Source organism: Delphinapterus leucas, chromosome 3 (assembly GCF_059928025.1).
Source record: "Delphinapterus leucas isolate spDelLeu-1000000601 "Yukka" chromosome 3, BTC_Dleu_Yukka2, whole genome shotgun sequence".
Classification (NCBI taxonomy): domain Eukaryota; kingdom Metazoa; phylum Chordata; class Mammalia; order Artiodactyla; family Monodontidae; genus Delphinapterus; species Delphinapterus leucas.
This window is the reverse complement of record NC_143131.1, coordinates 137054150-137067745: the sequence shown is the minus strand read 5'-3', so window position 1 is coordinate 137067745 and position 13596 is coordinate 137054150. Positions and strand designations below refer to the sequence as shown.

The 13596-nt window shown below is 37.2% G+C and overlaps 1 protein-coding gene across 1 annotated transcript in view; it reads right to left on the bottom strand.

The window, feature by feature from the left end:
• Nucleotides 1-202: 202 nt before the first annotated feature.
• Nucleotides 203-13596, bottom strand: part of GABRA6 (gamma-aminobutyric acid type A receptor subunit alpha6) — a 117724-nt gene continuing 104330 nt past the window's right edge. Inside the window, exons 7-11 of the mRNA XM_089908590.1 lie at nucleotides 13487-13569; nucleotides 13033-13176; nucleotides 12469-12621; nucleotides 11001-11260; nucleotides 203-2191 (exon numbers count right to left, since the gene is read on the bottom strand). Coding sequence (XP_089764716.1) covers nucleotides 1916-2191; nucleotides 11001-11260; nucleotides 12469-12621; nucleotides 13033-13176; nucleotides 13487-13569 — 916 coding nt within the window. The 3' untranslated portion in view covers nucleotides 203-1915. The remainder of the gene's footprint in view (nucleotides 2192-11000; nucleotides 11261-12468; nucleotides 12622-13032; nucleotides 13177-13486; nucleotides 13570-13596) is intronic.

The window sequence follows — 13596 nt, the reverse complement described above, 5'->3', positions numbered from 1 at the left end:
GGCTGGGCCCGTGAGCCATGGCCGCTGAGTCTGCGCGTCCGGAGCCTGTGCTCCGCAACGGGAGATGCCACAACAGTGAGAGGCCCGCGTACCACAAAAAAAAAAAAAAAAGTAATGAAACAAACATAAGCTGTTCAAAATGGAAGGACCTTCAGAGGGTGTCCATTCCATCCCCCTCATCCTATAGGTGAGACTAGAACTATGTCTTCCAGAGGCTAAGTGATTTTTTTATGAGCTAATTAATAGGGAAGTTAGATGGATATCTCAACTTCCTCACCCTTAGTAGAGAGCTATTTCAATTAAACTCTAATTTGTTTGGCTGTAGAATTTTTTTGTATTTTCCTGGATAAAGGCAAGAGGTAGTAATTCCAGAATATTTCTTTCTGGGTTCAGAGTTCTGGCTGATCTCAATGATGTTTAAGACCCAGCTACAACTCATGAGGGGTTTATTGATTTGCACAAACCACACCACATGCTTTCTCCCACTCCTAGTTCCTGTTTCCCTAATACCATTCTCTGTGGGAGAAACATGGGTAGAGTTAGCATCAGAAAGAGCTGGAATAGTAGAAAGGAAGAAAAAGAGTTTCATTCATTTTTTTCAGCTTGATTGAAGTACAGCTGATAAATAAATATTGCAAGATACTTAACATATCCATCATTTCACGTATTTACTTTTTTTTTTCTTTTTGGTGAGAACATTTAATTTCTGCTCTCTTAGCAAATTTCAATTACACAATACAGTGTCATCAACTATAGTCACCAAGTTATACATTAGATCCTCAGACCCCATTCATCTTATAACAGAAAGTGTGTTGAGTGAGCAGAAAAGAGATGAAGGATTGACTTTTTTAATATATCCTCTATCTTTATTTTGCTGGTTACAGAATTCTGGGTTGAAAATCATTTTCCCTCAGCATTTTGAAGATGTTGTTCCGTTGTTTTCTAGCAGGATTGACTATTTGAATACAAATTCACGTGTTTTTTTTAGAGCTGGGTGACCAAGCCTGGCTGTCCCATACCTTCTATCTCGCAGAATCTGCAGGGACACTAACACTGGGGAGGTAACCACTTCATTTCCCCATACTTAAGGAAACTTCTGAGCTTTATTAAACAGACCCAGAGAACCATGTTTATTGTTGTTTTGTTTAGTGATACACTTAGAAAGGTAAAGCATATGAGATATAAGAACAGTCATAATATACAAGCCTTCTACCACTTCATGGAATTATGAATGAGCATATTATTTTAAAAGGAGAGCTTAGTGAGATAAAACAACACTGTACTGCAGTCCAACTAAAGCTATGTACAAATGCATATATAATTTTTGATCTATGTATAATTCATATGTATACAAACACCATATTTTATTGAGGAAAAGTAGCACAGCAAGGTTAAAAACAAATGGCTAAGCTCAACACAGGCTTTATAATGTCACTGAAAGCCATGTTACTAGCATAAAGGCCTCCAACATGCTGGTATTAACCTACTGATAAATATTTAGACTATTTATATTTTGTTCTCTTGAGAACTAAGCCAAAATAAACATTTTAAGGCAGGCTTTGGAAGTGTCAGCATTTCTTATTTTTATTTGCTTTGTGGTAAATGATATTCACAGTGACAATTAAAATATTGAACAATGAAGGACAGATTGGCAACTTCATCTTGAATCCATTTTATCCTTTTATAAAATTTTCTCTAATGTGCAGAAAAGTCATATTTTTTACCAACCTTCACCTTCCAATTTTGAGGAGTAACATTATTGCTTTTCTTGCCCATACATGCTTACTCAAAGCTATGTGTTAGAGATTTTCAATTTCGATTTCACGTTCAGAAAAGCATCTATACAAGTCTCATTGCTATTTTTAAACATTCAGAAAATGAGAACTCACAGAATACAGGTTATTATGGCTGCAACCTATTCAACACTGCTGCTCACTTCCATCGTGTCTTTGGAAAGGTAAACTATCCAGTATACAAGGTTGAATCCTGCAAATGCAACTGGGAAGAGAATCCGAGAATACTGGTCTATTTTACTGGTACCCGCAAAGGTAGGAGAGAGGGGTGGGGGGGTGACAGGTGTTGACTGTAAGATGGGAGCTCTCGTGAGGACTGTGCTGGCCTTGGAGGATGGAACTATTGGCAGTGTCAGAGAGGTGATTCTTTTCTTCAGATGGTACTTGGAATCAGGATGCTGTAGAGGAAAAGATACATATATATTCAGCCTGGGTAAAGGAATAGACATCCCTTAATCATTCATTTTTTCATCATTGGCAGATAGTTACTGACTACTTACTGTATAAGTTAAAACATCAGCGAATTCTTGAGAGTAATTGATGGCGCTACTTTTCCAAGAAAGTGGTAAAACAAATTTTAAAAACCTCGATTTGCTAACATCCAACGTCCTCTAATTTAATACATCAGCAATTGATGCTAAGCATGTTCCATGCCCCAGAAACTGTGTTGAGTGTTGTACCGTTAGGAGATAAGCCAGGTTATAAGGGCTTATCCACCCACCACCCCATTTATGCATAAACCCATAGGGCAATGTGTATGGGCAATGAGAGGGAATTTCATTTGGGAATGTGTGGGCAATTACTCAATACAAGAAAATAACAGCTCGACTAAATGGTATCATTCTTCTAGACACATTCCCAGCCTACAGCCTAATCTTTACCATTCATAAATTGGAACCCACTGAGGTATCAAAAACAGCAAAAAAATATAAAGGTGCTCATGTACATCAAAAGCCAGTGACGAAATAGAAATACCCTTATATTGAGTGGGATGGCTGTTCTTCCCTGGAAATACGACTACCTCTTGGTCCAGAGTTGTATATTGAGAGCTTTCTGCTTTCCATTCAGAGCTTCTCTACTGGTCTCCTTCCATCTTAAGTTACCAAAGTGATATATTTACTAACCTCAGGATTGTCATATGTTCTTTTCTATCATGAGATTTTCTGTTCCACTGAAATCATAAGACAACCAATCCTAGTCTTGAAAGGGATCTTCAGTGCATTAAGTAACAGATGAGAAGGCTGAGGTCCAGATGTGGGAACTGCTTCGCCCATAGTTTCACAGCCCGTAATAAACCGCCTTGGTCAGTCTCACTGCTTGTTTCATCCCAGCATTTTCTCACCTTTAAAGTATTGAGCCTGGTTCAGAGACTCTAATTCTATTTGCGTTAGACTCCTTTCATAATGGTGGAGACTGGGGGGCTTCCTCTGATTCTTACCTTTTCTTGTCTACGGCCTCTAACAATCACTCTCCTTGTGGCCAGGTTGCCCTTGATGGGTCCCTGCCTTCACACCCTGGCTGTACATTAACCCTGCTCTTGTAAAACTGCCTCGTTTTCTCCTTGGCGGCAGAATTACCACTTTGCTGCCTGGCAGGGTGTGTTACTCACGTGGACACAGACTCCTGGAGCTTTAGACAGCAGCCCCCCCAGCAACAGGATGAGGCCGCCACCTCCCCTGTGCTGGTTGAGCCACAGGACCAGAATTAACCACCGATGTGGTGACATTTGGACTGCGGGAAACAACAACCCTGAGAACCTCTCCTCTCTATACTCCCATCCTGAATTTTGCTTTTGATTTGTCATGGAAGTTTGCCCAGTATCTATAATAGTCATCATAGAGAGTTCAAGCCCACTGTGCTTTTAGGGGCCATGGGAAAATTTGTTTCTTTACCAAAAGCAAAAATAAATCAGTATGAAGTCTGATTTGACATGACCATGGTGAATTTCAAGCAAAGAATATCTTTATTTGTTATCTGTTGACCCAGTATTAGGCTAGGCACTCTGGACAGAATTAAATAAATCATAGGTATCGGAGGTAGAAGAGAATTTAAAAGAGAAGAGTGCCAAGGCTACTGATCTTGGATAGGAAATAAGTGACATTTTCTATTAAAAATATGTGACAACCCAGGACTACTGTGCCCAGGGCCACTAGATAGTGTGTGGATAGGACCAGAGTAGTGGTATTTTGGTCTCAATGCATGCTACCTGTATTAGAGAATAAACATAGCATTGTCTGCCAAGAGCTTCCTATCATGTTTCTCAAACTCTGATTTGAATTTTCATCTATTATATATGTTATTAAAATATTCTCCACCTGAAAGAGCAAAATTTGTCACTGTTTAATTCTTCAGAAAGAGTTCTCTTCCTCCCAGATATAAGGAACATTAAAATATTTTACTCTAGTAAATTTTCTAAGGATCATAATGGAAAGAAAGAGGGCAAGGCTTTAGAGCAGATTTTCTTCTAAACACGTCTTGATTTTTAATAGCATGCATTGTCTGTCTGACACCTATGTTTCTTCCTTTTTTAGGGAGAAACAGGGCAGACATGAATAAGTTCACTGAGATGAAAGTGATTATAAACCATAATCTAGCATAAAAATGTAAGGCATTGTTTCACCTCTCTCTCTCTTTTGGAGGTGTTGGGAAAACTTATTTGTCAATCTCTCGGCATCGTCACAGTGTCACAAATGACTTAATGAAGATTGCTGAATAACCCTTGTCCAGAGTTAAGCAACATCATTCACCAACTAACAGCATGAAAAATTTATGCACAATGGCATTAGCCTGGAATTAAAGGTCTCCTACAGTAGGATTCCTCTTTTCCTCATCTGCTTCCCCAGACAATCTCTATGGAGGGTTGCTTAGGAGTTAAGAGGGCAGCAGAGTCAGAAAGCCCTAGACTGCAATTCCATAGATACTACTTAGCTGCTGTATGACTCAGACATGCCTTAGGAGTCACTGACTCTCCCTAAGCTTACATTGAAATCAACTATACTTGAATAAAAAAAGAAAGAAAATTAAACAAAAAAGAAAAAAAGAAAGGGACAATTACTGTTTCAGCTGTAAGGTTTTTTTCTTTAAGAACTTGAGAAAGGAAATGTGTCTTTCCTCTGTACACATTTCTGCCTACCTAACTGTTACAACCCTCTGCTGTCATCACCTCTTCCCTGTAATGCTATCTCCGTTGTGCTTTATCCCCTTTCCTGACATGAAGTCGCCTTAGTGGTAGAGGGCATATTATTCTCACGTGAAGTGTTCCACAGTGCCTAGCCAGTGCACAGAACACAGTGAACGCTTAATAAACATATGCCGAATAAACAAATGAATGAAAATCGAAACATTTCCCAAGACTTTGGAGTCAGGCAAAGAGAAGGGAACAAAACGTTTTATGATTATTTTACACTATATTTTAGCATATTGTTGATATTACATTATATTATCGTTACCATATCTAAATGCTTACCATTAACAAGCACTGCATGGCACTTTGCATGCATTATTTTGCTTATTCCTAGGAAGAATCTATCATGTAAAAATATTATTTTCATTTCAGAGATGAGCAAATGAAGGTGTGAGCAGAAAGCTCACACAAGTAATAAGCAGCAGTACCTCACTCAATCCCTCTCAGATGCCTAAGATCATACTCTTTTTTTTTTGCGGTACGCGGGCCTCTCACTGTTGTGGCCTCTCCCGTTGCGGTGCACAGGCTCCGGACGCGCAGACTCAGCGGCCATGGCTCGCGGCCCCAGCCGCTCCGCGGCATGTGGGATCTTCCCGGACCGGGGCTCGAACCTGTGTCCCCTGCATCGGCAGGCGGACTCTCAACCACTGCGCCACCAGGGAAGCCCCACTCTTAATAAATATTACTTTTTCTTTCCATCAGCTTTAGGTTTTAGGGCATGGTTTCTCAACCACAAAGCTACGGATATACTGATACTTCTTAGTTGTGGGAACTGCCCTGTACATCATGGGGTGTTGAGCAGCATCCCTGTCCTCTACCCACAAGATGCCTGTAGCAACCACCTCCTCGGGGTTTTGACAACCGAAAATATCCTTGCTCCTTGACAAATGTCCTCTGGGGGAAAATTCACCCACCATTGAGCTTCACTGGTTTAGAATTACACTGTCTCATTGCCCAATGATGGCTGGGGGATTTCTAGCAGGCAGCAAATACAAGGTGCTCAAGGAAATGCCAGAGGGCTGGCTAACCCACACGCTGGATAATCAGCTCCTGGATAATTGGGAATCGGCAGTGTAGGAGACTGGACACCTAAAATTTAGAAGAATCACACTGAATTTCTGAAATGAAAAGAAAGCCAATATTGCAAACCATTCAAGCTACAGGTTTGTGTCAGATCCCGCCTGCTCTATTGTAAGCTCAGCAGCTTCAGCTGATGGTAAAATAAGCTTTTGTCAGAGTCCAGATGAGGGCTCAGCTTGGGGCTGTCACTGTTTTGAGTGGAACGCCTGTGGTTTCGAATTTTTCCGGGGCTCCCCTGCTGTTCAGTGTCATCCTGCTTTGGGTATTTTTAGAGCACTGTTTTGTTTTAAGTAACGCCATATTGCAAAGGTACTTGGAGTCAAACTGGACTTTGTGACAGTCAGTTATTTGGTATAGGGATGAGGCATTTGGGAAGTACTTAGAGCAATTCTGATACAGCATTTAGTGAGTCTAATATATTAAAGAAGAGGGGGCAACGGGTTACCTCTTAGGAGAAATATTCTAACCAGGGCTGCATTACTCAAAGGACAAAGTATCTGCTTTTAGAACCAGTGAACAGGGGCACCAAAAACAAGAGAAAATATTTTTGAAAACATTTATTATTTGACCTTTTTTTAAGCTACATATTAATCATCATGGAGAAAATAAACTCTGTCAAATGTCCTCACATTTATTTTACAGCTGGTAGAATTGAGGAGCGGAGACAATTCCAGAATGCCTGCAGAGAAGCAGCTTATTGGTAGCAATCTGGTGGGTCAGTGGTGCTAGTGGCATGTCTGAAAACCATACTGGAATGTTTGGAGGGTGCAAAAAGGAATATTGGATGGTGATTTGATGGAAGGTATAGGGAGAGAGCCAACCACCTACACCCCTCATCTAATCCACCCCACCCTCTCTATAAGTCATATGACGGTGCTACCATGGGGAAGGGACATCATGATCTTTCTGGTGCTCAGAGTCTCTGATGGTCTTAATTCAACTGTTCATTCTTTGGAGTAATGGTAGTACTGAAAGAAATCTTAGCACGATTTGGAACAGGGGAGGTAAATCTTTCAGTATGCTATGATTCATATTTTTCTGCACAGGTGAAGGGCAACATAGTAATGGCTCAGCAGACGTTCCAGTCTTGAAAAGAGTACAGGAAGGACAATATGTCTTATTTCCCTCTCTGTGCCCAAGTTTCTCACAACTGACTGAGAGTTTCTAGAGCAGGGCCAGGCTCATCTTTCTTTTCTCTGCGTAGGCATCACAGAGATACCTAACCCCTCCAGACTGAGTTAGGTACTCTCTCATGGCTTTTTTTCAGCCTTCTATACATATCTAACCACAGCCTTTATCACAGTATATTGTCATGGCTCCTTGAGTAGTTTCCTCTCTTCCTGCTCAACAGGCAGCTCCATGATGGAAGAGGCCCTATTGATGTCACTTACTAAGGTAGCTTCAGCATTCTACAAAGGATCTGGCAAAAAAGCACTTAACAAATAAAGGCTTATGGTATGAATAATTTGATGAACACATAGGTACTCAATAAATTGGTGTCGGGTGAGAAGAAAAAGTAAGGTAATCAGTATAAATATAGTTATTATCTTGACCAATTAAATTTTGGTCCACTTAGTTTGTAGATAATTTACATCTACATCACACGTTCCGTGAAAAAGAGAAGCCACAGGGCTTCCCCGGTGGTGCAGTGGTTGAGTCTGCCTGCCGATGCAGGGGACACAGGTTCGTGCCCCAGTCCGGGAAGATACCACATGCCGCAGAGCGGCTGGGCCCGTGAGCCATGGCCGCTGAGTCTGCGCGTCCGGAGCCTGTGCTCCGCAACGGGAGAGACCACAACAGTGAGAGGCCCGCATACCGCAAAAAAAAAAAAAAAAGAAGAAGCCACATTGGATGTATTGATGGGTAGGGGGCCAGGGGATTCATTCTTAGGAACATAGTGGTGAGGGCTTAGATTTTTAAAATAACAAGAAAACTAGCAAAACATCCAGAAAGAGATCAAAGTCTAAACTTGGTCTTATATATAAAATAAATCTACCCCAGACACGTAATAAGCTCTGAAACAGGAATAACTCTCTAAAGCCAAAATAGCATACTAAATAAAAACAATATGGAAAGATACCCTATAAGCAGGAAAGAAACTGTGGACAATTTCTTCTCCAAATCCAAAAATGTAAAGTCTCCACTTCCAAATGCCTTAAAATAAGAAAGATTAATACTCTATAGAGCACTTCTGAAGATTTAGTTTTAGATGTCTCTTCAGGTGTGAGTACTAGGCTTTAAATGCCTGAATTTCTTTGTCATTATTATAATAAATTTCAAGGCCAAATTCAAAGTGATAAAGTTTTCACGTTCATTCTAAGCAGTTTCCTGTGAAAAGCAATGTGCATATTAAAACATACAACTTAGAATCACATGAAATATCCAAGCACTTAATCTCATTTCAACTTTACCACATTGGTTTGCTGTTTCAATGTCCAACTTACTCAAATAATGTTATTTTGATTACAACTGAATAGGCATTTTAAAATGTCATGGTATTTGAAAGAAAAAATGACCTTGCAATCATAATATACCATTGTGCTGTATAAATTCGAAATGTGTAATTTGTTTGTTCCTCTATATTATATAAGGCAATAGCCAAGTTTTGACATAAATAAATAAAACTGTACATGTTCTTTGTAATCATCTATATTTTTTGATGCCTACAAGGTTAATATTGTTAGGTTTGGTTACTTTTCTTTTTATTTTTACACTTTGACTTAGCCTTTCAGAAACAAAATTCTCCTTTTCATTGCCTTGGAATATTTTAAGTGGACCCAGGTTTAGAAATATAATTTTTTGTAGGGAAAAAAGTCAACTTGCAAGGAAAAAACTACTTTGAGATGGTTTAAATGCAATTTTTTATCCAGCTTCCCAAAGAACCTGCTCATTATATGTTACTACTTTAGAACTATTAGAAGATAGTTTATATGAAGACCTGAGATCTTAAATTCCATCTTATTAATAAATTATACCTTTAAAATAATGGACTTAGGGAACGATAACTCTATGCTTTCTCTAAGGATTTGAAATCATATTCTTCTTAGTAATATATATTTTAAAAGAGTTGAAGTAAGGAAGTTGGTCTTCCTTTTTGTCTCAATATCAAATCAGTGACTATATTCAAAATCACTTTTCTTAGCCTCTTTTTCATGAATTTCTTTTTTTATTTTTACTGTGTTTATCAAATAAGAAACTGTTAAATGGAATTATGATAAATATTAATTCTTCTCCCTTTCCAGCTATATGTTAAGATAATATATGACCTTTGGACAATATGTCAATTATATACCTATGTAAGTACAGATAGGTTGTAACATAATCACTTATTTTTACAAACAAAATAATTCTCAAAAATATTTTGAATTTATCTTTTCTGAAATATATAATTTTCAAGTCTTTTGAACTGGATCCTTAACATATTACAAAATTTATATTTTTGTGAACTTTCAAAGCACACACACGTATATAAAGAAAACATCATTAAATTAAGGGAAGAATTTTGGGAATAACCTTACCTACATACAGAAAATGTTTTATCCAGTGGCACGCACTCTATTATATTTCAGACTTTGAAAAAGTGTTGGGCCTCAGCCTCTGTAAATCTGTGGATATTAGGAGTTCTGGAATCAGTTCCTAGTTTTTCTACCAACTAGTGCCTAATGTTTTCCTTCTCTGAGGCTCTGTTTTTTATTTGTAACTGTAATTAGACCAGATTACTGGATGGCAAACTTTTTTTTTTTTTTTTTTAAAAACAAGGTCTAATTCAAGAAAAAAAAAGCCTTTAAATTACATATTGCCACTTACTTATCATGGGACTGGTCTTATCCTTTAAAGAAAATGTAAATTCTCTAACAAGTTTCTAAGTTTATCAAAGAGAAAAGTTTCAGTACAAAATAATCTTTTAAAGCCAATAAACATCTGAGTATTTGGAAAGTAAAACACACATAGCTTTATAATTTTTATCATAAGATTTAACCAAGAATTAACTGGGCTGTATGTGGTTTTGCGATTTGGAAATAGAAATGAGAATTGATCAGTTATAAAGAAATTTTCAGTTCAAAGTGTCTGCATTACTTGATTTTGTAGAGCAAAATTTTCCTCTTTTCAAGAGCTACTTGTTTAGAGTTTGTTTTGAAATAAAAATGTACACTTGTCAATCAGTTCTATAATCCAGTTTTTAAAAAGTACATGCGATTTAATTGTGAGAATTTATTCATATGTGAAATTGAAATTTGGGGGCACATTTAAGACCCTTGAATTATTAATGCTATCATTTATTTTTTATTCAAAAAAACTTTGGGGACCAGAGGTTAGCCACAGCAAATCTAAACTTAATTTTATAGGTATTTCTCACTGATTGTGTCTCAAAAAAACCCACATTAATATACATAATAATATGTATATTATATACATATAACATGAATGTGAACGTGAGAACGTTTTCACATGAGTCAAAAACTTGGCTTATGACTCAGCATTCATAGAACCTAATATACACATTGTGCCCTCCTGAAATAAAGCAGCGAGTGGATTTCTAACAGAAATGGTCCATAGGAGTCCCTGTTTGTTTCCTTCAGACTCTGAAACCTCATTAGGAACTTTTTTTTTTTTTTTAACTTTATTCTCCCTAGTCGGTATAACGGAACCTGTTCAAAGGAAACATCTAAAGGCTAAGAATTTTCTGTCTCCTCTGAGAGCTTGCAATCTGCCAGTATTAGTGAGGGTGATGAAAGAGGAATACCAAAAGTTTAGAGCAAAGATAAATGAAGGATTGTTGCTTGGCTTTTTTCTGTGAAGCTGGAGAAGAAGTTGGCCTTGGAACCAAATTTATGTAACTCATGCCCCACTAATATTACTTTTGGACTATTTAATTGTTTGTGGTAGCTATTCCGGCTGCCTTTTCCTATATGGTAGCTAACATTAGAAAAGTAAACAATTACCAAAACAATCTCAGCTTCCAAGCGTTCAGTCGCTTTTGCTATTGTCACTGGGGGTGAGGCTGCAATCTGTGCCTTCCTTTTGGCCTTCTGTGTCTGAAGATTGGTAAAGTAGTTGACAGCTGCGAACTCAATAAGAGCAGAGAAGACGAAAGCAAAGCAAACAGCTATAAACCAATCCATGGCGGTCGCATAAGACACTTTTGGCAAGGAGTGCCTGGCACTGATGCTTAGAGTGGTCATGGTTAAGACAGTGGTGATCCCTAGAATGAAACAGAATGAGAAATGCACTATTAGCATTTGCAATCCAATAACAAGATCAAATGGGAACATGATGGTGGAGAGGATTTTTGTTACAAATGTATTTTTTGTTATTTTATTATTTTTAATTGTTCACAGTTATCATAGGCATTCACATTTTGGTTTCCTTCAAAGCCTAGTGTGATGATGTGTATTAATAATAATATATTATAATATAATAGCAAATTATTACATAACTAATAAAGCTTTGAACTTCTGATCAAATTTAATGCTGATATAATCTTTCATCATATTTAATAAGTCTATTTGGTGTGAATAATAAATATAAATTAGATTTCTCAATTTTTTTTATTTCTAGCTTGGTTTTAAGATAAAATATCTAATCATGAGAAAATAATTTCATTACTCATCTGCCAGCAGTCTTGTGTCTTGGAGGATTTATATAATTCAAAGATGGTAAACATCAGTATATAAATATTCCTTTATAACTTGCAAAAAGAGATCTATTTTAGTATGGTAAATTAAAAAGTCAAAATTCATCTGAGATTTCAATTAAACTCAGGTCTTCCCTATGAACTACTAAATTTATAATCACAAAAACTGAGAAAAATATTGGATTTTGTTACAGATGATATTTTTCTGTTATAGCTCTTTTTCTTATTTCATTTTGTTCCATCACACTAGTAGTGATTCTGTACATCATAAATGTAACTAAATATTTAGGTTGAACAATGGGGAAACTGGTGATATTTATCTATTTTTAGACCTAAAAAATGGCAATTTTTTTTTAAGATCCAACCTAATAAAAGTGAGATATAATTTATGTATTTGTGGGTTCAATATCTTGGCCTTTGTTTTCATTGCTTTACATGTCAGTTTTTAATTTTCTGCTTTCTTTTTTTAGTTATGAAAAAGCAAATTGAGTTTAAAAAACAAAAAAAAACCAACAAAAAAACAACTCTCCTAAATAGGGCACGTCAAAGTCACAGGAAACCAGCCAGAATTCTTGCTGAGACTAATCTTTTGTTGATTCGCCACACAATGTGAGATAAGATGAGGGTCATTTTATATGATACATGTGTCTGAATGAGATAGGAGTTTATTTCCTTTGTGGGTTGAAAAAGTGCACTGGTGTGAACATTCCCCTAAGATACACAAGCAATGTGAGCTGGAGGATGACAGAAAGTAGAGCCCAAAGTGTGAAGCATACCAAAGACAGTTCTGGCCGGAACAGACTCCTTATTAATCCAGAAAGACACCTGGGAAAGAATGACCGTCATAATGCAAGGAGTATAGATCTGTATCATAAAATAGCCCATCTTCCTTTGCAAGTGGAAATAAACTGTCATTATTACGTATTCACCTGTTGGAAGACAGGTATATCAGGATTATTGCTGTTGACAGTGTGCAGAAAGAATGCAACTGGAAATAAATCTTGCAGTTCTTTAAATTAATATGGGTGGGAAGAAAACAAGCAAAGGCATTTTTTCAATGTATGACAAAGCTACTCAATCAGCAGATGATAGATACATCAGCTCGTTGTTTTCTGTGGGGTTCTTTGTGTCATATATATACAAAACTACTCACTCCAAGGCTACACAAATCTTTATATGCACATGGTTGCAAAATCTATTTTAAATAAAGCTACTTATCACTTTAAAACAACAAGTTTAGCTGAGGATGGATAATGCAGAAGAAAAAGAAATAGATATTTTGAAAATGTGCACTGGAGTCACCATGCAGGATTACATCCATGCATTGGTCAAATGCTTACCTGTGTTAGATTTAATTGTCTCACTAGATACTGTTTGTCCAATCAGATCATACTGAAGGAGGCTTGAAGATTCTTCTGGGACTTCCACTGAGTAAAGTGGTCCTTTTTTCCATGTATATATGATTTCACTTTTGGGGTAAGCATCTGAATTTTTCAAACAGATTAAACAGAGAAGTAAATCTGGCGAATTGTGTGTTTTTTTTCTTTCAAAGCAAATCTTGTTCATTATAAAAAGGAAGTACAAACAAATTTTTTAAATGATTTTCTTTAATCCTGGTGACCAAAACCTCTGACTGTATGATTGAGAGAGACATGATTAAGTAAGTTAATTCCCGGAATCGTACTGAGAACGTCAGAGTAATATTTCTCTTTTGCTTTCCAGTGTCTGACTAAAACCAAATAATTATGTATTTTGAATGCATTATTTGACTCTCAGAAGCTTTTTGTAACTTACAACTCCCAAACTTGAGTGGACAAGCATGCCCATCCATAGGAAAGTTAACCAGCCTCATAGGACAGTCAGCGTTGATGGTAAGCCTAAGGAACATTGAAATAAGTGGTTCT